This window comes from Podospora bellae-mahoneyi, chromosome 7, assembly GCF_035222275.1.
Source record: "Podospora bellae-mahoneyi strain CBS 112042 chromosome 7, whole genome shotgun sequence".
Lineage (NCBI taxonomy): Eukaryota > Fungi > Ascomycota > Sordariomycetes > Sordariales > Podosporaceae > Podospora > Podospora bellae-mahoneyi.
Genome location: NC_085886.1, coordinates 465,822 through 491,603, shown reverse-complemented (window position 1 = coordinate 491,603; position 25,782 = coordinate 465,822). Strand labels below are relative to the sequence as shown.

The 25,782-nt window shown below is 50.9% G+C and overlaps 10 protein-coding genes across 10 annotated transcripts; 4 read left to right on the top strand and 6 right to left on the bottom strand.

Annotated features, from left to right (window-relative positions):
- Window positions 1-156: 156 nt before the first annotated feature.
- On the bottom strand, window positions 157-2,023 carry QC761_703450 (uncharacterized protein). Its single transcript, XM_062881921.1, has 3 exons — window positions 890-2,023; window positions 414-826; window positions 157-353 (listed from the first exon to the last, which is right to left on the bottom strand). The coding sequence occupies exons 1-3, from the start codon at window positions 1,462-1,464 to the stop codon at window positions 307-309; spliced, it is 1,035 nt and encodes a 344-aa protein (XP_062727884.1). The 5' UTR covers window positions 1,465-2,023; the 3' UTR covers window positions 157-306.
- Window positions 2,024-2,220: 197 nt separating this feature from the next.
- On the top strand, window positions 2,221-4,113 carry QC761_703460 (uncharacterized protein; the record flags this gene model as incomplete). The annotated part of the gene is made up of 1 exon (XM_062881922.1): window positions 2,221-4,113. One exon carries the CDS (start codon window positions 2,221-2,223, stop codon window positions 4,111-4,113), a length of 1,893 nt encoding a protein of 630 aa, XP_062727883.1.
- An 879-nt stretch (window positions 4,114-4,992) lies between these two features.
- On the bottom strand, window positions 4,993-5,675 carry QC761_0102790 (uncharacterized protein; the record flags this gene model as incomplete). Its single annotated transcript, XM_062873138.1, has 3 exons — window positions 4,993-5,172; window positions 5,242-5,467; window positions 5,521-5,675. 3 exons carry the CDS (start codon window positions 5,673-5,675, stop codon window positions 4,993-4,995), a joined length of 561 nt encoding a protein of 186 aa, XP_062727882.1.
- A 967-nt stretch (window positions 5,676-6,642) lies between these two features.
- On the top strand, window positions 6,643-7,545 carry QC761_703470 (uncharacterized protein; the record flags this gene model as incomplete). The annotated part of the gene is made up of 1 exon (XM_062881923.1): window positions 6,643-7,545. One exon carries the CDS (start codon window positions 6,643-6,645, stop codon window positions 7,543-7,545), a length of 903 nt encoding a protein of 300 aa, XP_062727881.1.
- Window positions 7,546-7,864: 319 nt separating this feature from the next.
- Window positions 7,865-9,577, top strand: QC761_703480 (uncharacterized protein). Its single transcript, XM_062881924.1, has 2 exons — window positions 7,865-8,988; window positions 9,043-9,577. The coding sequence occupies exons 1-2, from the start codon at window positions 8,202-8,204 to the stop codon at window positions 9,501-9,503; spliced, it is 1,248 nt and encodes a 415-aa protein (XP_062727880.1). The 5' UTR covers window positions 7,865-8,201; the 3' UTR covers window positions 9,504-9,577.
- Window positions 9,538-12,700, bottom strand: QC761_703490 (uncharacterized protein). Its single transcript, XM_062881925.1, has 4 exons — window positions 12,412-12,700; window positions 10,765-12,355; window positions 10,517-10,691; window positions 9,538-10,456 (listed from the first exon to the last, which is right to left on the bottom strand). The coding sequence occupies exons 1-4, from the start codon at window positions 12,420-12,422 to the stop codon at window positions 9,609-9,611; spliced, it is 2,625 nt and encodes an 874-aa protein (XP_062727879.1). The 5' UTR covers window positions 12,423-12,700; the 3' UTR covers window positions 9,538-9,608.
- QC761_703500 (uncharacterized protein) lies at window positions 12,648-14,552 on the top strand. Its single transcript, XM_062881926.1, has 4 exons — window positions 12,648-12,771; window positions 12,834-13,134; window positions 13,194-13,599; window positions 13,657-14,552. Exons 1-4 carry the CDS (start codon window positions 12,689-12,691, stop codon window positions 14,502-14,504), a joined length of 1,638 nt encoding a protein of 545 aa, XP_062727878.1. The 5' UTR covers window positions 12,648-12,688; the 3' UTR covers window positions 14,505-14,552.
- Window positions 14,553-14,554: 2 nt separating this feature from the next.
- QC761_703520 (uncharacterized protein) lies at window positions 14,555-16,868 on the bottom strand (the record flags this gene model as incomplete). Its single annotated transcript, XM_062881927.1, has 2 exons — window positions 14,555-16,364; window positions 16,420-16,868. 2 exons carry the CDS (start codon window positions 16,866-16,868, stop codon window positions 14,555-14,557), a joined length of 2,259 nt encoding a protein of 752 aa, XP_062727877.1.
- Window positions 16,869-16,968: 100 nt separating this feature from the next.
- Window positions 16,969-17,394, bottom strand: QC761_703530 (uncharacterized protein; the record flags this gene model as incomplete). The annotated part of the gene is made up of 2 exons (XM_062881928.1): window positions 16,969-17,138; window positions 17,196-17,394. 2 exons carry the CDS (start codon window positions 17,392-17,394, stop codon window positions 16,969-16,971), a joined length of 369 nt encoding a protein of 122 aa, XP_062727876.1.
- Window positions 17,395-24,517: 7,123 nt separating this feature from the next.
- On the bottom strand, window positions 24,518-25,692 carry QC761_703540 (uncharacterized protein; the record flags this gene model as incomplete). The annotated part of the gene is made up of 1 exon (XM_062881929.1): window positions 24,518-25,692. Exon 1 carries the CDS (start codon window positions 25,679-25,681, stop codon window positions 24,518-24,520), a length of 1,164 nt encoding a protein of 387 aa, XP_062727875.1. The 5' UTR covers window positions 25,682-25,692.
- Window positions 25,693-25,782: the final 90 nt, after the last annotated feature.

Below are 25,782 nucleotides of genomic sequence, written 5' to 3'. Positions count from 1 at the left end.
CTAGAGCTGGGAAGGATGTCGGTTACCGGTTGAGAATGGCAGTGTCTTCGGCAGAGCATCCGGGCCTAGGATGTGGATTGTGTGCTGGATAAAAGCAGAAAGGAAAGGTGGGAGCATGGTAACCAAAAGAGGAAGACAAGCTCCAGAGCAGCGCATCTTTTCATCGTGATTTGGTAAATCTGACAAATGGCTCTTGTATATGTATGTCTTGATGCCTGATCTACTTCCTGAAGTGCAACCCTCTCCAACCCTGTGGTTCTATCTTCCAGCGCTACAGTCTAGTGGCCACCATGGAAGCATCCTCTCTTAGCGACGCAGAGCAGTCTCCGGCTTTCCAGGAAGGTAGTCAAGCCCTGTTGAAGTTGTCTATCAGCTTTTGGCCTCAAACAAAGATTGGAGAGGGGCAAACTTACAGCCATCCACCGGCTCTTTGACCGTCGTTTCAATCTTGCAAGCATTCTGCTCCTCGGGTGTCTGGACTTTGAGCACACCCTCTGGATATTTGCCCAGCGAGCACCGTTGGAAGAAGCAGTTGGAATCCATGGCCCTCTGCAGCGAGTCACCCTCCCAGCCAAACAAGTAGTCAGCGTGGGTGGAGTACCCCTTTGTATCACCAGTCGACCAGATAAACGGCTGCGAACCATCCTCAGGCCAAAGGTCCTTGTCGTTGAACACAGAAGTGTCCCACATGGTCTCATACGCAACTTGGGGCATGCGGACGGGGTGGGAAGCCGGGCAAGGGTCGGCAACTCGGAACCCGCCGTGACCGGTGAGGAACATGTGGGATTGGTGATCGGGTGAGTCCAGGTTCTTGCCATCCCAGCAACTGAACACAGATGATGTCAGTTAGTGTCACTGCAAACATTGCAATGCATCAGAAAGAACCTACGCGGGGAAGTGATGAATGGCCATAATTCCAGCGGGGCAAGGCTGCTTGGGGAAGTCATATGTCTCACTACCACGAGTGAGAATGTCTTGCAGACAGGTGTACCTCAGCCCCTTGTACTGCTGGGCTTGCTCCCGAGTCTCGGTGGTAGGGCTGCCAACAGTCATCCTGAAACCAGGAGGAAAGCTCGTGATCTTTTGGTTTCCATTGTCCCAGAAGTCCTGTTGTGTGTAGTAGATGGTCATGCCACCGACTTGTCCGTCGTGGAAGACAGCGTTGGGGTACTGGGGCACCTTGTGGTATGATCCATTTCGGGCACGGAAATACAGTGTGGCGGTCCAGTAGTTGGATTTGTCTTCGGAAAAGATGCAGGTGGTGCAGGTCGCGCGGTTTCCAACATCTACCGAGGTGTCAACAGTAGCGTTGAACGCGTTTCCACCAACGACTTGGTGAACATGGGCAGAGGGGTTATTCCCAGGCTCAACAACTGGGTCGAGACGCTCGATAGTCAGTGTCGAGCAACCGAAACGAAGAGCCGCGTGGGCCAGGCCCGGAAGGGCTAGGAAGAGGGACTTCATTGTCGAGGCTTCAGGTGTCGATACGGGAACGGGTTGAAAAACGAGCTATGGTAAGTCCATCAAACAAAGGGAAGGTCTCATCTTAAAGAAGGAACTGGCCATGTTGACAAAGCCATGAGTTAACTGCAGCTCGGTCAGTAATAGAGTAGAGATAGATGAAATCCTATAACAACACTTGCCGGCATCCGAAAAACAATAGATATTCTTGGCAAACTGGGAGCTTAAGTGAGTTCCCACCCTCGGGGAATCTTTGACGCGAAATCATAGGCGGGGATATTCAGGCAGATGTAGACTGAATATGAGAGGCGCGGCTGGGTAGGGCTGTTGAGATGTGATTTGCCGGATATTGGTGAGTAGAGTTACGAATGAACCAAGTCGGATAGATCTTTATCTAAGCGACCTTCCGACCTCATCTCTGAGGTTGTTCCACAAAACAGGCCTAGCCTGGAGCCCTGGTAGAAGAAATGCATGTCGTATCGTCCAAAGTCCTGAAAGGAAGCCACTGCAGCGTGTGAGGTGCAGGATATCCGACCTGCGTCGTCTTTCTGAATGTTGCGCGCTCGTCGACTTTGGAATTGGGGCTGCTGTTGCTGAGAATATCGAGGGCCGTCAGGTCAGTGGGTGGGTGGAAGAGGATATCCTGTGGACCACCGCACGTGATCTGCCTCCCAGATGTGCCTGACCTCGCCTGAACTAGCTTAAGGTAATAATGCCTCAGGAATTACACCCTAGGTAACTCAACGCCTTCCCCCGATTATGTCGGAGTCGACCTGCGAAGTGTGCTGGGGTCTCAACGCCTCAGATACCGACAGAATATATTTCGAAATTGAAGATCTGACTGCTTCTGTCAAAGATGGCTGCGCTTCATGCATATTGCTTTGGAAAGCACTGGAGCATGCCATGCCAAATTTGAGTCAAGAGGATGGCCGAGTAGACTTGCTCCAGGACGATGGGAGACCATTGGAGGTGATTTATCTCAACCACGAAGGCAGCCGCAAGCTGCTTGATATCTACTGCCATCCCGATTCACCTACCTCATGCTCTTGGATCGGACCGTCTACCGAAGTCTCGATCGATTCTTCCTCGGATGAATGTTTCGCGTTGGCCGAGCGTTGGATCAACGACTGCATCACTGAACATGAGAGATGTGCTGACGGCGAACCCCAACTGCTCCCCACGCGAGTCATCGACATAGGAGCGGCGGAGCAGCCACCTCGACTTCGCCTTCATATTCCACAGAACGAGTCGGCACGATATGTCGCTCTCAGCCATTGCTGGGGTTCACCGGAGAAAGCTGCGAGGACGATTAAAATGACAGCCGATAACCTCAGCCAGTTCCAAACCGAGATACCCTGGATCAAGCTGACCAAGACCTTCCAAGACGCCGTTATCATCACTCGCCGCCTAGGTATACGGTACCTTTGGATCGACTCTCTCTGTATCATCCAGGGTGATGCCCAAGACTGGGCTATCGAAGCCTCGAAGATGACGACGGTGTATGCCAACGCTTTCTTTGTTATTGCAGCGAGCGGTGCTACCGATGGCGATGGAGGTTGCTTTTTGGGCTCTCGTGCCGCCAGCGTGGAGGGTGTTCTGCCTATTGAATGTAGTGGCGTGGGAGGGAGGAAAAGCACTGCCTATGCAAGACGAGTTAGAAGGAGCTACGAGGACAGCCGGAGAATCACGCGGTCCGCACAGAGTGTGCATGGCTGGATGACGGGCTTAGGACAGCCCCTTGAGAAGCGTGCGTGGACCTACCAGGAGGAGAAATTGGCTAATCGTATCTTGTATTACACACAAGACGAGCTTCAGTGGCGTTGTGCGACCTTCAACGCTTGCGAGTGTTCTCCCCCTTCGGTGAACACACTGGCGCATGACCTCTCACGCACTCAGGACGGAAACAGCGAGGTGTGGTGTCGTATGGTGCTGGCATACACACAGCGCGAGTTGACGTACATCTCGGATCGCCTTCCCGCGCTATCGGGTATCGCTACTGGGTGGGAACTTTCTGAAAATGACACCTTTTGTGCTGGCTTATGGCGGCGGGGTCTTCCTCGGCAACTATTGTGGATGAGAAGCCACGAGATGGATACGAGTATCCCCGTCATCAGTTCCAAAAGGCATCCCGAGTATTATGCCCCGACCTGGTCGTGGGCTTCCATCACCGGCGCAGTGGATTTCATTTTGGACCGCCTCGAGTTCCACGCCCGCATAGTAGACTGCGAGACAGAACCCTCGACTGCGAATCGCTTTGGGCCAGTTCGGTCCGGTCACATTACGCTGATGGGATTCTTGATACCCGTTAAAGCGAGCATGAACTGGGACTGCAAGAGCATTTGGAGCCAGAAAATGCCCCGGGTGACGGATAACCGCCCAGATCGCAACAACCAGTACCTTGGCGAGATGTTCCCTGATATCGAAACGGAAACTCGCGAATATCCCGAAATAGAAGAAGAAGAATGCTATCACCTTTTGGCCTTGGGTCATAATAGTGTGGACACGTGGATCAGCATCAAGTCCCTAGTCCTTCGACAGGTGCAGTCCAACCCGAATGCTTACACAAGAGTTGGATTGTTGGAGGTTAGACACGATGGAACTTTGAAGACATTCTTCAGCGACACCCAAGAATGTCGAATAACCATTCTATAGCGCAACTCCTGATACAGGCCTTTCATCAAGTAGGGTCTGAGGTATGTTCAAGAAAAATGTCTACCGTGTGCAATCATTGTGACCTGTCCAGGATCCTGTATGTGCACCAAAAATATCCCCCAATATTCAAGAACTCCTAAACGCCAGGACAGTCATGGTTCCACAATTAAAAAAGACAAATACAATGGACAATTCACCCATCACCCCAAAATGGCATTTATCGATTCACAGTTACATAAACCCCGGCAGGCTGGACCCTCATAGCCATGAAATTCTCACTGCAGATGGCCAAACGACATAGAATGTACAGCCCACAGATGACCGACACTGGAATGAGAACGCGTAAAGAAAGCCGCATTTGGGGGTCTCTGTTTGCCGAGTTGTTCCGCAGGAACCCAAGAACCCCGACGATAGTCATAGGGGGAAGCCATTGCAGCGTGTAAAATGCATGATACCCATCCTTTGACGTCTCAGAGGCAGGCTGTGTCTGAGATTCAATGTCGCTGTTGTCAGCTTTGGTATTGTCCTTGCTGTCGGGGGGGAATTCCGTAGCCGTTACAGGAGTTAGGTTCTTGACAGGGTCGCCTGTCTTCTCCCCATGATTACCGCTTCTTCCGTCTCTGACGGCGAAGCTTCCACACACTGACAGCGCTTGTCTGAATCCGTCTTCGCCTTGTGCCACTTGAATATTTCGGTATAATAGTACGTATAACGATACACCCGAATATGGCGTGGTAGCTGGCGCATACCCTCCAAAGGATCTGCTCGATAGGTGTTGCAAAGAATAATTCCCAGCCGGCAAAGAACCAGATTGTGAATCCCACGGGTATAAAAGAGAAAAATAGAAGGATTGGACCCTTCTCGGCTGGCAGCCATTTGTCAGACGGAAAGGTGTCCCATAGCTTGGATTTGATGGGGCGACTGTAGAGTGGAACACAGGATTTCCAACCACCGGGTATAGTATGCCCAGTGGATGCCGATTTGCCATCGCGGTCCACTGATAAAATCCACGGGTGTCCGGTACCATGCTTGGGGGTCTTCAGGGAGATCATGATGGGTCTGAAATAACTGTGTTAGCAAGTGGCAGGGATAGCGAACATCGTTATATGGTTAGGTCTATACACATACATGCTTCTTAGCCCACATTCGAATCTGCTGAATCATTACGTCGTCTTTGGTTTGGATGCGCATTGGGACTGAGATGGAAGGCTTCTTGAACCAGCAAATCTGGCACCCCACCAGGATGTATACATATGACAAGGCGGTAAGCTCGAGTGCTATCATAGGGAGGCCATGCGCCATACGTTGAATCTCAATGACCGAGAACCAAATGGCTTGCCACAAAGTCAGGAACCTGGACCCGTAGAAGTTAGCTTTTCTCGGTGAACAGATAAAGTAGCCACATACCGCGACAGATCATCAGAAGCGTTCCTCTCGCCAATTTTCATCGGTTCCATATCTGAAAAGTCGACATGGCCGTACTTGACGAGATAATGAAACTGCTCTCCGTTGATGGGAAACCCCTCCGGATAGTCAGGACTGGTAAGAGACATGCCTCCCATGTCCGTAAAAAAGGCGTATGTAAGGTTCCATTATACACCTTTGGTAACCTCGTCTGTCCTGAATTTCTGCATGTGACGTCAGTCTCGCGTCTCACACAAAAATTGGTCGATGATGAGAAGGCTACTCTAACGCTCCGTCTTGCGCTCGAGAGCTGTCCCAGTGCAATAGCCAACAAGAACTCCGGACCCAGCAAGCCCACCATAGCCAGGTGGGTTCTATCGATAAAGGGGTGGTAGACTTTGTCTTTGGAAGAGCCGGCATTGGGATGGGTTGCAACCCAGCAACAAAGCGTCACGGTGAATCAGGCATGACCAGAGTATATCCAAAGCCCCGCGATCCTGGCTTGATGGAATCCAACCATAGCGAAGCTCGGAAAGGTACGTGGTGTTTGTCAAATGAAGTATTCAGCCATGACACCTTTGCGAGGTCGGATACAGGTTATTTCGACATCCAACCGATTCGACGATGTGGAGAAGGAAGATGAGATATCAAGGCAAAGAGGCAGTGAAGCCCTGTCCCCATTTTGTTCTCATTATTGCCGATCATGTTCGGCCTGAATTGCTGCTGAAACAGTTGGAGTACTTCACAATTGAATTCTGAATGCCACTATGCACCTCGCTTCAGTGTAGCATACGGCGATTTCTTAGTGATTCTCTTGTGTGGTTGTGATAGGTGCTGAGGCACCAAAAGAATGGCAAAGGTCGCTGAAGCTGCCAATTTATGCCAAAGTTATTTTCAGAAATGCACGCCGTCTTTTGGCCAGGCGCTTATCCGCAACAAGTTAAACGATCGACGATTGGTTGCAGTTGGGAGTCCCTTGACGGCGCCCGGTAAAGCTTGGCAGCAACAGCACCTCTTTTCCTGGCGACTTCACCTGTGTGATTTTTTCCGTTTGTTTTCTTGCCAACATCCATCACCAGAGCCCCGAAATTCCCAAAGTCCCCTAAGCCTGGTATAGAATCAAACATGGCGACCGATTCCGAGACCACGCCGCTGGTTAACGCCAACACCGGCCTGCAATCCTACTACTCCTCACTGGAGTCCCGCATTGGATATCGCCTGCTACTTGGAGGCACCCGCCATTTTGGGTACTGGAAACATGATACATACTGGCCATTCCCGCTATCGAAGCCCCTGAGGGCAATGGAAGACAAGCTGGCTGAGCTACTGGCTCTGCCCCGCGGCGCCGAGGTTCTCGATGCGGGCTGCGGCGTGGGCCATGTCGCATTGCACATGGCAAAAGCGCATGGCTTGCGCATCTCAGGTATCGATGTCGTTGATCACCACATCGCCAAGGCCAAGCGCAACATTGGTCGTTCAGGGCTGCCTGAAGGCACTGTCACAGTCCGGAAAATTGACTATCACCACTTGGAGATACTGCCGGATGAGTCGCTTGACGGGGTTTATACGATGGAAACATTTGTCCATGCCACGGACCCAAAAGCTGTGCTCGCCGGGTTCTACCGTATCCTCCGGCCAGGCGGCCGGCTGGCCCAATTCGAGTACGACCACGATCTGATGGCCGACTCCCCAGAGGACATGGCAGTCTCGATGCGCAAGATCAACCAGTATGCCGCCATGCCAACAAATGATATATCACACCCCGGTGTGTTCAAGAAGATGGCCGAGGATGCGGGTTTCGAGAATGTCGTCGTCCACGATCTCACACCGAACGTCAAGCCCATGACACGGTTATTCTTTGTGCTGGCCATCATCCCGTACTTGATCGTTCGGCTGCTTGGACTCGAGAGGCACTTTATCAACACGATCGCTGCGGTAGAGACATATCGAGGGCTCGGGAGGTGGCGGTATATTGCGATATCTGCCAGCAAGCCAGGCGGTCCGCTGGAAGTGTCGAAGACGCGGTAGGGGGTGTTGAGAAGGGGTATAATAAATGTTGAAGAACGGGAAATGATTGGTAGAATTCTAGTTAGCAATTGATAGTACTAGGTAGTCAACAGGATTTAAACCAACTGCCGGCCCTAAAAAGTCTCCAAGTTGCACCCTTGATCCCTCCAGAAATCGGACTACCCCCACTCACCCGACAGTGGAGCTGGGCTTGTCATCCCTGCGTCGAGCTGGGACCCGGCGTCTGCCGATGCGAGCCGCCAGCCGAAAAGTGCAAAACACCCCGCCGTTCAGTGCACCCTCACCACCGCTTCCTTCCGAAGTCCCATAACCACTGCACAGCTAGCCCATCCAATAACGTCCATGACAAATATTGATAGTAAACCCACCGCTTGTCAAATCGATACCGCGTATTAGCTTATCGATTATGCACCTGCCCAGCCAGGTGGAGAACACCATGCCTTGGAACGACTCTTGGGAGGGGAAGCTAACAAAGCTTCCGGCGAGAAAAAATACGAGAGAACTCTTGAGAGGCTGCGATGTCGGTAGTCTATGAATCATCATAAAACATAAACTTTCCCATGCATCATTATTCTCTTTTCCCGATACCATAGCCCCCTCTCAGTTACCTACGCTGTCGTTGCCAAAAGTGCACGGCACCTACCCGCCCGATCAAGATGCCAATATCCTGGCCTTCCTTCTCGCCCCGGCTCGTCTACGAGAAGGGACCCCTCAAAGCCATCCCCTTCCCTGCCATCCGACTCATCAGCATCCTCGTGGTCATCAACCTGTTGATCTGGGCCGGTGTAGCCGTTGTCTTGCACTACTTCCCTAAGCTTATCTCGCCGGCTGTTTTATCCTACACCCTCGGTCTTCGTCATGCCCTCGATGCGGATCACATCAGCGCCATTGACCTCATGACCCGGAGGCTGATCGCCTCTGGTCAACGCCCTGTCGCCGTGGGAACGTTTTTCAGCTTGGGGCACTCAACGATTGTCATTGTCACTTGCATCGCCCTCGCGGCCACAGCCGGTGCTGTCAGAGACAAATTCGATGACTTTGAGCGCATCGGTGGTATCATCGGGACGAGTGTGTCCGGGACGTTCCTGTTGATTCTGTGCATTGCCAACGGGTGGATTCTTTACCGTTTGGTTCAAAGGCTGAAGCAAGTCCTCGCTGAACAGAGAGCGGCAAGGCTGGCTCCGGATTATGACTCGGATGCGGAGGCCAACGCTGATCCCATTGGCGACCAGATGGGGCTTGAGGGGATGGGGTTCTTGTCGAATGTCTTCAGGGGTGTGTTCAAGGCTGTTGACAGACCATGGAAGATGCTGCCTTTGGGAATGCTCTTTGGGCTTGGCTTTGATACCAGTTCCGAGATTGCCATTCTCGGAATTGCCAGCATTCAGGCTGCCCAGGGGACGAGCATTTGGGTTATTCTGATCTTTCCTCTTTTGTTCACAGGTATGAAGGCAATATCAAAGTTTAAGGGACTTCACTGACTCGCTGTTGTCTTAGCCGGCATGTGCATGGTCGACACTACCGATGGCGCTCTCATGATGGCCCTATACACCAATAAGGCCTTTTCCAGAGACATTGTCGCCATTCTCTACTACTCCATTGTACTTACCAGCATCACTGTCTTTGTCTCGGCCTTCATTGGTGTGATCCAGTGGCTGTCCTTGATTGACCATGTTGCTGAACCAGATGGAAGCTTCTGGGATGGTGTCGGCGCCATTGGTGACCACTACGAGATTATTGGCGCCAGCATTTGCGGTCTTTTCCTTGTTGTGGGTATTGGCTCAGTGTTGGTTTATCGTCCATGGAGGAGGAGAATGGACCGGACGGTCAGTGCGCTCCCAGCACCTGAGGCGACGCCTAGTGCGAATGCCCTTGTACCCAACCCCGATGCGGCGGTCGACTATGGCACGACGAACAAGCAGCCTGGAACCACCACTGTGGAGAATGTGGATAGGTGATAGAGTCGTTAAAGTGTGGAACTCATGTACGCTTGTCCAGATCATCCTGCATATATAGAACAAAAAACATCGCCATATAAATCAAATATCCAATTCGGAGAGCAATCAACGATAACCCCCGTCTCTCGCAAAGTCTTCATCCGTCATCCCCTCCCGGACATTCTTGATGTAATCATCAAACCTCGAAGCGACCTCAATGACATACTGCAGATGCGAGCTGCTCACCACTTCGTTCTTGTGCTTTGCCAGCTGCCTTGCTGTAGTGATCGCATTCCGGATAGCACGGCCGTTCAGGTCCATCTTGGCAAACTCATCCAGACTGTCGTAAATGTCTTCAGAGTCGATACTTTCGGCGTCGATCTCCTTCAGGCGCGTTAAAAAGTTTCGCCAAATCTTCCTCCGCTGCGGTATGTTGAGATTGTCATAGTGAATTGACAACTGGATTCGACTTTTGAATGCCTCGTCAAAAGTTCCCACTCTGTTGGACGTCAATATGAGAATGCCGTCATAGTACTCCAAAACCCGGAGAAAGACCGAAACCAGTGCGTTGCGGTTGAGATCTGCCAGTCCACGCTGCTCCAGGAACACCTCTGCTTCATCGAGTAGGACGACGCAGCCCCACATCTGGCCAAGGTAAAGGACAGACTCGAGATATTGCTCAACGTTTTCTGGGCTTGTCCCGATATCGCCGCATGTCACGCGGTACAGCGGCTTTTCCGTAATCTCAGCCACTGCCTCGGCGGTAAAGGTTTTGCCTGTACCGGGCGCTCCATGCAAAAGGAGGATTAAGCCCTTCCCTTTACCCTTGATGATGTCAGTCCCCTTTTCTGCGGCCACTTGAGTTGTCACGAGGGCTTTGATCAAGTCCTTGGTCTTCACATCACTCAGCACGAGATTCTCAAACGCTCTTTTGTCCCACTCGACCTCTATGATCTTTGAAACATCGAGATCAACTGTGAGATAGCCTAGGTTAGTATGAAATCGTAGCAAAAGCAAAAGCAAGTGCTACTCACCCCAGGCCTTGCGTCGCAGATTGAAGCCTTTGACCTCTGGTGGAAACGCATAGATATCATTGTCCTCGGGCCCCGGGTCTTCCCCAAGAACGAAGCATCCCGGATCTCGGCGAAGCATCCCACCTGGATGAAGCTTTTGATATGTGGCTGTGTCGATCATGAAGCGTTCGGCTTCCTAAAAAAGGTTAGGGTATGTGTACTTGTGACACAGCCAGTGTCGAGTCGAATGGGGTTAGGTGAGGACCTACATGCCCATCAAAGTAGGCCACCAACTTCCTCACTCTAGATGACCAACAAAAATTTCCAACAGCCTCAAGATGCTCTTTGACTCCCTCTTCAGCGAACCGGAGAGGATATACCAAGAGCGTCCTGATCTCTATCTCTTCGTCCATGAGTGTGTTTCCATCAAGCTCATTTGTGAGTCGGAGGGTTACGTCTCGACTCGCAAAATATGAACCACTGTAAATCCAGCACCAGCACTGCACCTCGTAAAAGAATGTGTTTTCTTGCATGGCAGGGGGAGGAACGCCGGGCATTTGCCTGCGTTCGGGGGGCTTCCCCATTTGAACCATCGCACTGGCAATGTAGCCTCGGACGTATGACCGTGTAGTCGTCACCAAAACCTCGTCTGGTCGGATGAGGAACGGAAGATACTTCAGTTGAATCTTGCCGAGTTTGAGAAGGTCGTCAACATGACGATAGGTATTGCCGAAAGCACTCTCGATGTACTTTCCCAGCAATCTGAGATGTGACTGATGTTTCTCTGCCAGCTCACGGATCGCATCCTGTTGATCTCTGAGAAAATACCAAAAGAAGTATGGTGCCTCGAGCTCTTTCTGCGGGTTGGTGAGGGATTGGCGGATGAAGGACACACTTTTGGAAGAAAGCAGGGCTTTCAGAGCCTCCCGCATTCCTTTGGTGACGGGTTCAATAGATTCAAAGTATATCGGGGGCGTCTCAATGTCTTCAGCCTCTCCCACGGTTTCGTTGATCCAAGGAGATGGCTGTGTTGAACGGGGCGGGGTTGATACAAAGGGCCCTCCGCCGGGCATTCCCATCCCTGGGCCCATGGGAGTATATCCCGGGCCATTCCGTCTGGCTCTGGAAGCTTGATCCAAATAATCGACCGTATAATAATCTTGGAAGACGACAAAAGCAATGTTTGGCTTTCGTGCCAAATGTCTTGCCAAACTGGTCAGACCGAGATCGCCCTGTAATAAGCTCACTCCGTTGTGGTCAACAGAATAGTAGGGCTGCGCAAGATAGAGATGCTGGTTGTTGATTCGGTATACCACTTCCCACACCAAGTCATCGGATCGGTTCTTTTTGTCCTCTGTGCTGCAAGTCTGAGGACTCACAGTAGAGGTAGCATCCTTGGTTTTGGGTAGACCCTCCTGTTCAGCTTCAAGCCTTTGGGGTTGTGTTTTCGACTTTGACGGACGAGATTGGTAATGTTTGGATGGCTCTGGCTGGAGAGCAAACCTTGAACTATGGACGGCATGTATTCCGTTGGCATAGGTTGTTCTCCGCGGCGGTGGCGCCTCATCATCAGAGTATGGCATTCCACCTTCATGTTCAGGTGGCTCCATGCCGGTAAACTCCCCGGAAGTCATAGGTCTAAGACTATGCCGTTGTGGTACCTGTGATTGACCTGCGGCAATAAGTTGCTGGGTTTGGAAGTTGCTCTCTCTTGTCTTGTCCCGTGAAATGGTGAAAGTGCTGTGGAGGGCATCCTCGTCATCGGTAGAGCGGTCGGGGGACGTCGCCCTGGCAGGGGACACAGATCTGCCACTTTGACTGATCGGTCTTCCAGGAGGTGGATTGAATCCTCCACGTTGTCTACTCGGTCCTTTAGTCACATGAAAGCTCTTACACAACGAGAAACAAAAACGTACCGAGCCGCCATCTTGGCCCAAGAAGATGTCTAAGGTATGTAGGGGTCGTTGAAATAATAGAAGTAATGAGGTAGTGAAGCGAGGGGGAAGTCTGCCTTGGCACCTCTCGTAGGCATACCTGCGTTTAAAAAGAGGGGAAAGATGTGGCAGCCAACAGAGAAAATCCCGTGAGAATCGCAGCGCTTTTGCAGGCAACCTCTCCGTCTTGCAGATGCTCCTTCCCTTCTGTCTTCTGTCGATCAAGTTCTTCAACTCATGCACAATCAATCCTCCTTTCATGTCCACCTCTACCACTATAAGCGTCTCTGGACGCGGTGGCTTTTCATTCACTGAGTGGTTCAATGCTGACGTGGATGATGGGTTTGTTCCCCAGGTACCCCAAATTACCATTACGATCATATGTGATTCTAACCATTGAGTAGAAGCTTGGACCCAGCTACAGATGCGTTTGAAGAAGCGATTTGCATCTACCGTGACCATCTCACCAAAGATCAAGACAAGCGCCAATTCATATCTCGTTCACATGGCTTTGCAGAGCTTCAAGCTACGCTGGCCGAAGCGCAGCAAAAGTACGAGTCCCTTCGAGTCAAATCAAAGACTAGAGAGTACTTGACCAAATTCTCTAATCTCCTCTGCCACTACGACAATGTGATGAAATGTCTCATTCAACACAACCCGGAGTATGTTTCTTTGGCTTGGGGTGCCATGAAGTTTCTGTTTGTTGTATGTTTCAGCTTTCTGTTTACCATTGACTGAACGAATGTCGACTGACTGATCGTTAGGCGTTTGTCAACCACGAAAATGCATGTTCTACCCTCGCCAAGGGTCTTTGCCAGATTGGATCGATTCTCCCTCGCGCAGAGCTATCACTTATTCTTTATCCTACCAAACGCATGAAGCGTGCCGTCGCTGAGCTATATGCCAACATTATCAAGTTCCTGGTACGAAGCAAAAGATGGTACGAGGAAGGAAAGCTGAAGCACATCTGGCACTCGTTGTCCCGCCCATCTGAACTGCGATATGCCGATCTTTTGGAAAACGTTAAAGAGCGATCTGAGCTGATTGAGACCCTGAGCGCTTCTGGCTCACAAGCTGAGCAAAGGGAGATTCACCGCAAAATCGATAATGAAGGCTCCCAACTTACCGTTATGCATGAGGAGGTGAGAGAGCTGAAGGCCATAATCTTGAGTTGTTTTTCCCATCCTCGTTGAATCATGAGAGATAATATCGTTAACCAAGCAGTAGGATTGGAAAGTAAGGCGATCAACAGCTTCATTGATACCAACTGCCGTCTGAACGATTTGCAGTTTGCTCAAATTTGTCAGTCTCTTCGGCAAGCCGCGGAGTATCACCTCCTTCCGGAACCAGAAACAACATACAGACGCAACATAGCTCTTCAGAGGGCAACCGAGAGAGCTGGCCGAGGTGCCCTTTTATGCACATTCGATTGGGCTAGTTCCAAGTTGACGGCGTTCTCATCCGCCTCGAAGCTCAGATCTTTGGCGCTCATTCGCGGTGGCTATCACTCGAGAGACCAGACCCGAGGTCTGATCATATCGACACTGACACTTCTCCGCTCTTCCAACATTCCAGTTATATGGGCGCTGAAAATCCCACACTACGAGTCCAAGCAGGTGCCAGTTACTTCGGTGATGAAATACCTGATCTTACAGGTAATGCAACTTCCAGGGACCGTCCTGACTGAGCTTGATGCAGCAAATGCCTGCGCACGCTTCTACAGAGCTGTTACGGCAGAGGACTATTGGTTGATATTGGCAAGCCTACTGGCCTCTGTGGCCAATTTGTACATTGTCATCGACGTTGACATTGCGGAAGAGTTTCCTTGGGTGGAAGCTGCATCCAGAATGTTTGGACAGCTAGATCAAAGAGGGGCAAAGACGAGACTGAGAGTGATTTTGGTGACCAACAGGCCTGTGGTATCGGCGGAGGACCGACGTGATCATCTTGTTATCAAAGCACCTTCCAATAACGCTGTCACGGGTCCCAGGTCGGGCACACAAAGCCGAAGGGGGGCAGGCATGAACGGTATTCGAAGCAGAGCATCAGGGAGACGAGCATTACGGTTGACATAAACGAGCCTGCCAAATTTCATTCAACGGCGAAAAACTGTCTTATCCCACAATCATTTCTCACACAGCGTCCCAGCCTGACTCAACAGCTCCCAATCCTCCTCGTCTCCACTCCTCACCTCCCGATCCCCAGCCAAAGTCTTTTCATCCCCCTCCTCCTCTTCTTCCCCCTCCCCATCCGCAACTGGCACCACCCCCCCATCCTCCTCCCTCACCAACATAATAATCTCCCTTTCCCTCCCCTCCCAAATCTTCACCAACCCCCTCTTCTCCCCCCCCGGCGAAAACTCCACAAACACCAACTCGGGCCACCGCCTAACCCACTCAACAAACATCTCCTCCCGATCTCTCACCTTTTTCTTGTCAAACCCCGTGTTTCCATCCCTCTGCCCCCCCTTCCAAACCTCACTCGCCTCTCTCTCGGCATACATCCCCGCCACAATCTCCGCCAGCTCATCCTGATCAATCTTTTCTTCCTTATGGCAGGAACAACCGTGGTATAACTGAGGTGGGTGCTCATAGGGGAAGTTAACGGGGTATTCACACGCCGATGGACCAATATAATAAGGAAGCGGCGTGCCGTTGTGACAAGGGCAGTTGTGATACCGGGTGTGTTTTGTTTCTGTTTGGTTCGTTTCGGGGTTGGTGGTGGTTGTGGTGGTGATGGGACGGAACTGGATTTTTTCCTGCCAGGAGGGGGTCTTGTTCGAGGGGAAGAGGCTTGGGTAGGCTAGTTCTATGCCTGGGGTGCAGAAGTTGAGGAGGTAGTTTAGGTAGAAGATTAGGTGGGTTTTGGGAAGCGGGGCGTGCTGGAGGAGGGTGGAGAGGCAGTGGGTTGCGCGGGTGGGGAGGGTGGCCATGGAGCTGGCGGTGAGGAGGGTGGTGTAGATGTATTTGAGCAAGTGGGCGGGGGTAGGGAGGTGGGAGGGGGATAGGGGGGCGGTGGGGTCGATGGATTTGGCGTCTTCGAGGAGGATGGAGCGGTGGAAGGCGATGACCTCTTCGAGGGGGAGTTCGGGTTCGAAACCTTCTTTGAGAAACAAGTCGTCCCAGGGTTTGGGTTTGACGGATTCCTTGGTATCGGAAGGGCCACCAGAACCTCCTAAAGCGGTAAGGAAAATGCTGCTGCCCTTGTTGTACGAAGCGTCAACGGTATCCGGGAGGGGCTTGAGATCAGGTGGCTGGAAACCCCCGAGGGCTTTGAAACTCGTCCATCGTTTCGCGCTGTAGTGTTTCTTCCAGATGTTGGGTTCGATGCTGAAGAGTCGTTTGAACGTTTGATACCGCATTTTTTGAACCATGTCATGGTGACCACCAGTGGTGAGCTTGGTGAGGGCAATGTGAACAAGCTGGACATAAAAGTAGGCTTTTGTTTCTGAAAATGGTTCCAAACCAGAAGATGGCTTTTCAGCAAAGACCCCAGTGCGAGCGTTTATTGGCGCCCTCATACGCATGAACTGTTGACGCAGGACATCAAACCCTCGCTCGATGAACCAGCTTCTTCGTCGGGTTTCACCCTCGCGCAGATACCGCTGGACAATGGCAAAGGCCATGTTGAGATAGCGCTCGTGCTCAAAAGGTTCCGGCGCAGAGTTGTTGCCGAACCCAAAGAAAGACCTTGGAGCTTTTCTGGGTGGCTCAAGAGGCTTGAGATTAGGTGACACATAATACCGATGAGTATAGCACATGTTCTGAATATACACGCTGTAGTACTGGTCGATCAGCTTGCGGTCAAGGAGTTCCGGGCGTTTAGCGAGCACCATGTCGAACGAGGGCGGTGTGAAGTGCTTGTCATCAGTTGAAGATCCTTGGGCAGCCTCAATAGCCGATTTGATTTGATAGAGCCAAAAAACAGTTTCTGTTCTGCGTGGTGTTAGACGATACTAAGATCTCGACAGTGACGACTAGGAAAACTCACCGTGACTCAGGCTGATGGTTCAACCGGGACGCCCGCTGCTTCAACGAAAGCATGTTGGCGGCGAAGTCGCTGGCTATCTCGAGGAGACCGCGATCTCTATTTTCGTGGAGAAGAATGGTCATGTAGGCAGCCCGAACGTAGTCCCTGTGACGCCATGGAAGCAGAGTGCCGTGGATGAAGGCATTCCAAAATTCATGGTCAGGTCGGTCATTTTTCGAAGCCTTTTCTTGAGTGGACAACATTGGTTCCAAATCAAAGTTGAAATCCTGGTTCAAAAGCGGAAGTCCCGGTTCATTGATGGTGAGGGAAAACGAAGAAGTGATTATGCGCGAGTGTTTATACAGGGTATACAAAAAGACAGATTTGACGATTGCGCGTCCCTTTGACCATCTAGTTTTCAGCTTGCGCAAAGGATACCGAAATAGGTGGCGCCAACCAGGCTCCCTCATTTGCTAACACCCCCTGAATCTTGCCTGTTTTGGTGCTGCCTAGACCCTCAACCACCCCAAGAAAACACCCACTAACGATTAACCAGCGACAGCCAAGACACTACAGAATACCTCCCCCAGCCAAAGCAAAGTTTCTCAGGGTCCCGTAAAGACTCACAGTCAACGTCACTTGGTTCATCAGGCTTGAAAGGTTCGCGACTGGCAAGGAAGATGTGTCGTTGGCAAGGAAGCTTGCGACACGGTTGGCGACCCAGATGGGGTTCTCATCAGCTGTTTGCGTGTCAATCAACCAGTCTACCAGAACATCATGTCATGAGGAGGACTCACTGATCCAGTGTCCTGCTTTGGGCGCAATATCAACTTCCAGAGTCTCGGTAAAATTCTCAAATGCGGGCCGTGTGAGGAAAGACATCAGCGCCTCGCCTCCCAGAGCAAGTGTCGGGACAGTCAACTTCTTCTTCCCAATGGTGGATGTAAAGAACTTTGCGTCATCGGCCACGATCCTGCTCTCGAACGGTCCGAACATGGCCCGGAGGCACCCCGGCTTGGAGATGGAGGTCGCATATCTACTCAACGTCTCCTCCGAAATGGACGATCCACCCGAATAACTGCCGTGATAGAAATACCAGGAAAGATCTCTCTTTCACGACCTCAAATGAAGAAGTCGGCTGCGTCTGGGACGCTGAAGAAAGCCAATTGCCAGTTCCATACAGGTCCCAGTACGGCCCAGGGGCTGAAGCTGCCTCGTATCCAAAGCCGGGCAGGACATATTCGGAGACACCCAGTCTCTTCACAAGCAATGGGTATTGAATGGCAAGGGTAACTGCCATGCCTGCGCCCTTGTCGTGGGAGAACAAACGTGCACGAACATCCAAACGTGATCCAATCTTTCAGCTGAATCCTCAGCAAAACGCATTCCTTGCGATAGCACACATATGATCTTGATTTCGGCTTCGAAGATCGGAGTGGTAAATGTCCAGATATACAAAGAGTTAGTTATGCTTCATCATCATTCTGCCTGAGAGCTTGAAAATACAAGCTCGATGTACCGAAGTACCTATATTTTCTACACCCCGTTTTATTTTCGATTTTTTTTGTCAGCGCTTATATGCTTCAGCTTCTTTGGAAGACTTAGGGGTGTGAATGTAGAATTGAAGAAGAAATCTTCCTCAGATTTTGGCAGTATGTCTTCCAGAAACAGCATTGGATTTCTCTCGAAATGAGAGTCTGGCTGTGCTGGACTGGCTCATCACTGCGGCACACCACCCACCAGTTTCGCAAACAAAGCGTACTTGAGGGAAGAGGGCCTAGGTGGTCAAGGACCCACTGCCAAGATATTAATTCACTAACAGTGGGCCTCTAACTGATCGGGTAGTCCACGTCCCGCTGCCAAGATATCAAGATGGTGACTGAACCCCTTAGATATCAATTTATCCGCACAACGCACGTCGGATATCTCAGCTCCCACAATTCCGACATGAGGTTTCTTCATTAGTAGGCAGTATGCGGACGATTCCTTTGCGTAAAAATAGCACTGCTGGGGGAGCCAAGACCCCGGCAGCTACCTAGGAAATAAGATATGATGACGCAGAAACACGTCATGGAAGAGTAGCAGAGGCGAAGCTCTCCCAGTTCCGCTCTTTTGGATAGAAAATCCGCACGGGGAGAAATATCTCGTGAATGTTTAGGGTTTGTCGCACGATTAACAGATTCCACGTCGATGTCAGGTTCAGCCCATGGTAGCTGTATCCTAAAAATTTAGCCGCCTAGTTCAGCTACGCCCACATGTGACCAACCAGATCGTTTCGATCCTACCCCTGAACCACCTCGGGCGTCTTAAATCTTTTCTCTTCAATATTAATCGACAAACTGAGAAATCGACTTTAATCGCACTAACTCTAACCCTGTTCAGTCATCTGCGGGCGATCCCTCCGGATCAAACCTCTTACTCAACCGCGGGGCACGGATTTATCTACTTCGGAGTTATTATGATATTGCCCCACAATGTCCTAGAGCCGGCCGGCATTGTCAGCATCCCGCTCCTAATGAAAAGAAGTCAGGGAGACTCAGACAGCCGGCCAGCCTAACTGGGCTCGCCGGTCAGGCGCCCAATCAGTGAAGAACTTCTATTTTCATACTAGCGTGGTGGTTCTGGGAAAAGAAAATCCGCCTTGCTAGCAGTCAGACGGAGGTTGTGACCTCGCTAGCTTTAAGAGACCCTAGTTAACGTAAGGTGACCCAGATATGATCTACCTTCCTTACGAATTATAACGAGGCTGTCGTTTCTAGGTAGCGAGGTACAGTTGGATGGTAGCGTAAGTGGGAAAGTACTTGTGTAGCGTTGTTGGTTGTCAGCGTGCGGCGGTATGTTGCATTGACGGCCGGGGCACGATGACGCTGCTATGATGTTGGTTGAAGCCACCGCGGCAGGGTAGTAATTAGGTTGTTAGTTGTCTGAACCCCTGCATCAGGTAAACCGCCGTCTTAACATGAGATAAATGACGAGATCAAAGTAATCTCTTTTGAAAAAGAGAGCTGATCATGATGGGAAGCATCTGATATCCAAGTACTAGAATACCTGGGGCTCTTTTAGAGTATGACCAATTCTTCGAACAACTTTCTCTCTCTTCACCATACGGTTCAAGTTCCATAAAACTTCACAATGACACACCGGGTTAAGCATGGAAGGCCACCCATGCAAAACAAATCCAAGGGTCCAAATGCCATCTCCACAAGGCAAGCCCTGCGAGATGCCAAGAGGCAAGAACCGTCAGCCGCTTATAGAAGGATCTCGGGTACTACCATCGTTTATTATGCCTGAACTGCTACCCGAAAATCGTTTACTGACAACGGTTTCTGCAATACCGGGCCCGTGGACCGTTTGAACCGCCAACATAGTCCTCTCATCCTAGGATCACATGGCTACTGCAGAGCACAGAGCCAGGGTCCTATTGGTTACTTTTTCGGTGAAACATACGGAGTTAGAGCTAGGAGGTCCTTGATTGAGCATAAGCTCGTATTTCGCAAAAAGTTAATGTTAGCTAAACTTAACTGTTGGGACCAGGTTCATCAACAACATAATGGCATGTCCGAAAATTGCGGGATATGAATAAATAAGCCCTGTGGTCCTATGCCAAGGTGATTAACGGTAAATAATGCTGAGCATGGAGATGAATGACCTTGTGTTGAATAGCTTAATGGCTGGCTAAGTCTCTTTAGAGGAGAGGGACGTGATAGAAACAAAGGCAAGCTACCTACTAGTATCAATCAGACCTAGTATGCCTAGATACTGTTACATCTCACAAAGGCACTGCGTATGCCTAGATGCTGTTACTTCTCACAAACGCACTGCCGTCAGTGGTCAGCCTAGCACCCATGCAGTTATTCACGATGCCAGGTTTCTATCCATCGTATAGACTCCCCAACGTAGCACTCATGTTGTCAGCGTTGTAAGTCCTTAACAACAAAACGAATTGGTCAACTTCACCGCCGTCAACCAGATGTTTACGGGGGCTTGGCCAAAGCAACACCATACCAACAACAATAGACCGTGATCCTACGAGAGGAGATGCCTGTCTGTCTGTTGGAGCCAACGCATGACTCCGAGCATCTCCGGAGATAAAAACACACCATGTGAGGACTTGTGACGCTTGGCTTGGACAAGATGGTGACAGGAAGACATCAAGAACCGAGCATATAACCTCGCCCATCGCCTCCCTTTTCTCCTTCAACTCAACAGCCATTAGCAGCATCCTCTCCTCTCAACAGCCTCTTCAACTCCTCTATCTTCACCCCTCTATCAAGACCTTAAGTCTACCAACCCCCTCAACCGCCAAAATGCAGTTCAAAACCGCCACCATCGCCCTCATCGCCACCTTCTTCACCGCCGGTCAAGGCGCCCCCGCCGCTGGCATCGAGTCTCCTGAGATTGATGCCGCCGTCACCACCGGCACTACCAACGAGCCCGTCTTCTGGCAGGCTCCCTTCGCCGACGCCACTCCCAACCCTGCCGTCGGTGTCCTCACTAAGCGCCGCGACCATTGCGGTGCCTCCACTTTCGAGAACCGCGGCTCGGGTGGCTCCCCCTTTGTGAGCGATTGCGAGCAGATCATCCGCAACTTGAGCGGTGACGGCTCGTGGCCGCTGTCTTTTGAGCCTCATAAGGAGATTGCTCGTTATGGCTCTTGGTGCGCCCCCCTCCCATCCCCAGACAGAAAGAGTTGCATTGACTGACTTGATAATACACAGCCATTTCGGTATTGAATGGGGCCAGATCCACCGCGGCACTGTCATGGTTGGCACTTCGGACGTCAAGGATCTCATCCGCGACTCCATCAGCAAGTTCCGCCGCAGCGATGGCAGAGTTGGCTCTCGCGGCATCATGCCCTGCGGTCCGGATGACATTGCTATTGTTTGGGGTCTTTACTAGAGAACTATAGGTGTCTGATGCATCCTTGGAGGGATTGAGAGCCGCTGATGGGTTCCTGTTGGATCGATTTTAAACTGGTGTTGTTCGTTTCTTAAGGGGTTTCAGTGCAGGTAATTAGAGTATTTTCCGGGGAAGGGAATTAGTGTGCTTGGTGTAATTAGGGACGGTAGAATACATATCGTGTGCGATTTGAATATATCTCTCTCTCTCTCATGAATGACTTAAACATCCGCAAAATGAACCACCGGCCTCTCCGGCATCCTCAACAGCCCCGGCGCATACCCCCTCAGCAGCTTGTCCCTCGCCTCCCCGGCCCCATACCTCCGCTTCCAATCATCATGCACCGTCATCCCCGCGCTCTCCTTCACCAACCTGAACCTCCTCAAACTATCTACCCGTAGGTGACTTACTGCCAAAACAGGCTCAACCGCGCCTTTCACCGGAGGCTCATCTCTATACTCCCCCGCGTGCTTCTTATTCGCTCCGTTCATAACGCGTCGAACGCGTTCAACGCGCTCGGCCATGCCGGGATAACCAAGAAGAGCCTTAAGGAGAAATTCGCGATGCTAAAGCTATTATCGACCTCCCCCTCGATCCGAAGCTATACACAAAGATCTAAAGTCCCGACAAACGGTTTTACCACCTCCGTGTGCACTTCAAGCTGAAGGATGGACCTTCTTGGGTAAACGCCCACGGAACACTACTCCTACGGCTCACGGAAAGCGATTCGAGCTCTACAGACGGTAATTTCTGGGCTTACCACGAGTGCTACTACATCTTTAACGCGGAGGCAGCAACTTCCCCAGCCAAACACCTCCGACAAAAGCAAGGTATTACGAAGGATGGCAAGCTTCTAGGAGCAAACAATGCTGGTAAGAAATCGTTTTCGGCAATTAACGAGCTTTTCCAAGCTCGAACCACTAAGAAGATAAAGCTCCCGCCCCCTATGAAGACCTAAGACCGCTTCCAGGAGCTCCTAGTCAAGTGGGTTTCCGATTCAGATATCCCATTTTCCGTGGTTAAACACAAGCACTTCCGGAGCCTACTTTCTATTCTCAATCCAAGCTAGACCGACAACCTCCTTCCAAGAAGCAACGTTACTACACGGAGCTGGCTGAAAACCCAGTACAGCCTCCATTTTGATATCCTTAAAGCCGAGAAAACCGCTACACCCAACCCGATCCACATCTCCTTTGATGGGTGGTCATGTCCCGGAACCGCCGCTTTTTTTGCTGTCGTTGCGCACTATTTCGATGCTGTGGGGGACTGCAACACCCGCTTACTCGCCCTCCCGCGGGTCAAGGGCACTCACAATGGCGAAAACCTCGCCAAAGGAGTGGTTGAGGTTGTCGAGCGCTTTGGCTTTCAAGCTAAATCAGGAGTTTTCCAAGCTGACAACGCGGAAAACAACGACACGTGCGTCACCGAACCTCTACGACACTTCAACCCACATTTTTTACAGGCAGCAACTTTGATCTCATCCAATCTCTCAAGCGAGTGCGCTGCGTGGGCCACATATTGAACCTCGTTGCCAGAGCTTTCCTTGACGGCGAAAACAAAGAAGTGATCAGGAAGTTGGGAGAGGGCTCTGAGAGCACGATCTTGAACTATAGGTGGACGTTATCTGCCTCCAAAACTGGCTTCTACCGCACACAGAGTCATTTTCGGCGGCTGGACTCCTTGCAACCTGGCAAGGGCAGATGCATAGCGCCAAGTGGTGGATCAGAAACCGTAAATCGGACGAGAAATACCGGAGTTTGTGGGACGGTTGGATTAAGCCATGTTAATATACATGCTAAGGTGTTAATAATTGTGGACCGGCTCGGCGGACTTCTTCCTGAGGGTAAGCCACTAGTTTGAGGAGCATTTGACATGAGAGGCGAAAAAACTCAAGAAGAAAACAACTGCCAGGCGCGTAACACCGCAAAGAAATGATCATCACCGGCAGAAAAAAGTCCTACGGTACGAACCAGTGGGACCCCACACATCTTGAAGGGTCCTGATCAAAGAGCAACAACTCGTTTTTCGGAGTGGATACTGGAAGAATACCTGGAGAATGACAATGCCTCACAGATATCCAGAATACCCTGGACACTCTTCTGGTAGAGAGCAGGAAGTATTGTTCGGCTTCCCGACGAGGATGTAGTTTAACTGGCAAGTGCGAACCAAGGAATGGACTGATTTACCTCGAAGTGAACGCAAGACCCAAGAAGACGCTCAGAAGTTTGCCCAACTGATCAGAGGCTGCGTGAAGTTTGCCAAGGACAATATCGTCAAATCTCAACAGTGACAGGCAGCTCAAGCAAACCGTCACCGACACGAACCTGACTTCAAGCCCGGCGACCGAGTGGTATTCTCAAGCAATCCGCAGTGTTCACGGCCGACCACCTGAGAAATTCTCGAACAACCCATTGCCCGGATAAGCGTCAGAAAACCCGCCAGGAGAGCCAATGGAATCTACTGGTGGATCCGAGCATAAAGCCTCAAAGATCCTCGCCAACCGTACCCACCGCGGGAAATTGTAGTACCAAGCTCAGTGGAAAGGCTAGGACCCGGATGTAACGGCCTCAAGGCAGTGTATTGCAACTAGCTAGGCCACTCTACGAGTACACTGAACTTAGAGAGGACAAGAAAAAAGAAAGAGAAGGTTTGACAACATGAGCCTCTGATATGGCTGGGCGTCTTGGCCAGTGCGCGGTGATAGAAGGGTTCTGGAGTAGTGGTCTGTGCGTTCTGGGAATAGCTTCATTAGGGCCGAGGGTTGCCGAGTCTATGCCAGGGCTCAGCCCGTTACACCGGACACGGAATAGTACCCGGCAAGCGACTTCAAATATTCACTAAACCTTTTACGGCGGTTTTATCACGAGAATTCGGACAAGGCTGGCCCTTCCGAACGCTAAAAGCATAGCTACAGGAAGCAGAGAACGAGGAATTTACAGAGATTCTACAAAGTTTTAACCAGACAAAGCAATCACTTATTTATATACCTTCCCAGTCATCGGTCGTTAGGCCATTTCTTCCTTTCTTTCTACACCCTAAAATCAATGATCATACAATAATCTACTATTAGTAGCCTTGTCCTTCGTGAAATATTAGATGCTCATAGTGTCAAATCTTCTCCTTCTATTTTCTTCTCCAAGCTCAGTGTACTCGTAGAGATGGCCAAGCTCGTTGTAATACACTACCTTAAGACCATTACATTCTGCATCCATAAAGAATTTTACCCCGCAGAAATGCCCGCCCGTCGTTTCTTCTCTCTCATAAACCCCCATGAAACTTGCCACACCAGGATAGCAATTGGAATGCCGAGTAAGAGGGCCCCTATAGCTGCCCAACCCAGTATTACAGCAATAGAGAACACCCAGAACGCCCGGCCGATATTTTGTAGTTTAGACTCTCCTAGTCCATGAAACCACGGGTCGTCTGTCGGCACCGAGAGTGCAACTTGCATTGATGATAGAGCGAGGGATATACCGGCAAACAAGAACAGTAGAGGTACGGTCACTCTCGCCACATAAGCGGTGAGAGACCAATGCGGGACCTCGTAGAACCACAAAGTTCGCGCGTGCTGTGGGCGGAACACGCGGACGGCCCAGTTCAGCCACGAGAGGCGCAGCTGTCCGTAGTGATATCGCTTCGCAACTTTCTCATCAGAGAGGTGATAGAAATGGCAGATGAATTTCGACCATTGAAGCCAGTTCTCCACGTCGCCAGGGATAAGGTGAGCCTCTTTAGCTAATTCGAAATCCAGACGGTGCGGCACGAGCAAAGCATATGACCGCAAGAATCCAGTCGCAATCGAGCTGTCGAAGCCCAACTCGTTGGGCATCCCACGAGATGAGTCCTGCGTCGAGGTCTGTAGATATGTTGTCCAAAATTGATAGTTGAGAAGGAACACTGGAACAGGCTTTATATAGATCCTGTCCCGGTGCCAGGTGAGATGGAGCCTAGGATCCTCGGTAGGGACAATGCTTCGACCTTTGACCTTTTGTGTATGGAGCGGGTCAATGTTTCGACCGCATTTCCTCGCCACAAGCCAGAGATTTTCGTAAAGCTCATCGAGAAGCGGAGTATCCAGGTGACTCGAGATATGAATGCGGACTTGGTCGGGGAGTAGTCTGACAGCGGGCTCTCCTGGAACATGCGTTATAGGCCCCGCCTTATTATCTGGCTCGGATTGCGCATTCTGAACAGTCACTTCATCGTAAGGGCTGAGACAATCTCTGTTCGGAGCGGAGGATGGAGGGAAAGGAATATGGGAATGACTAGACATTTGGTATTTTTGATGGTTAAGCTGAGCGGCGGACATGTCCAAGGGCGTCTTTGTGAGGGGAATTTCACCAAACCACAGATCCGGGGGGCTGTGCATATTGCAGGCCTTCATCTGATTGGACCCGTAACGACTTGCCACGCAGCCGCCTCTGGTTAACCAAACGAAGATTTTCGTTGGCCTGTATTTCGCCCTATCTTTATCATTTTGTATCG

What these genes read in the sequence shown, in the direction of transcription:
- QC761_703500 (XM_062881926.1), top strand. Translation starts at nt 12,689, where the DNA reads ATGTCCACCTCTACCACTATAAGCGTCTCTGGACGCGGTGGCTTTTCA. An exon ending in AATGCTGACGTGGATGATGG is followed by an intron (nt 12,772 to 12,833) that starts GTTTGTTCCCCA and finishes ACCATTGAGTAG; the next exon opens with AAGCTTGGACCCAGCTACAG. An exon ending in CCATGAAGTTTCTGTTTGTT is followed by an intron (nt 13,135 to 13,193) that starts GTATGTTTCAGC and finishes ACTGATCGTTAG; the next exon opens with GCGTTTGTCAACCACGAAAA.
- QC761_703480 (XM_062881924.1), top strand. Translation starts at nt 8,202, where the DNA reads ATGCCAATATCCTGGCCTTCCTTCTCGCCCCGGCTCGTCTACGAGAAG. An exon ending in CTTTCCTCTTTTGTTCACAG is followed by an intron (nt 8,989 to 9,042) that starts GTATGAAGGCAA and finishes CTGTTGTCTTAG; the next exon opens with CCGGCATGTGCATGGTCGAC.
- QC761_703450 (XM_062881921.1), bottom strand. Translation starts at nt 1,464, where the DNA reads ATGAAGTCCCTCTTCCTAGCCCTTCCGGGCCTGGCCCACGCGGCTCTT. An exon ending in GCCATTCATCACTTCCCCGC is followed by an intron (nt 827 to 889) that starts GTAGGTTCTTTC and finishes ATCTGTGTTCAG; the next exon opens with TTGCTGGGATGGCAAGAACC. An exon ending in CAAAGAGCCGGTGGATGGCT is followed by an intron (nt 354 to 413) that starts GTAAGTTTGCCC and finishes CAACTTCAACAG; the next exon opens with GGCTTGACTACCTTCCTGGA.
- QC761_703490 (XM_062881925.1), bottom strand. An exon ending in TGGCCTACTTTGATGGGCAT is followed by an intron (nt 10,692 to 10,764) that starts GTAGGTCCTCAC and finishes AACCTTTTTTAG; the next exon opens with GAAGCCGAACGCTTCATGAT. An exon ending in TCTGCGACGCAAGGCCTGGG is followed by an intron (nt 10,457 to 10,516) that starts GTGAGTAGCACT and finishes GCTATCTCACAG; the next exon opens with TTGATCTCGATGTTTCAAAG.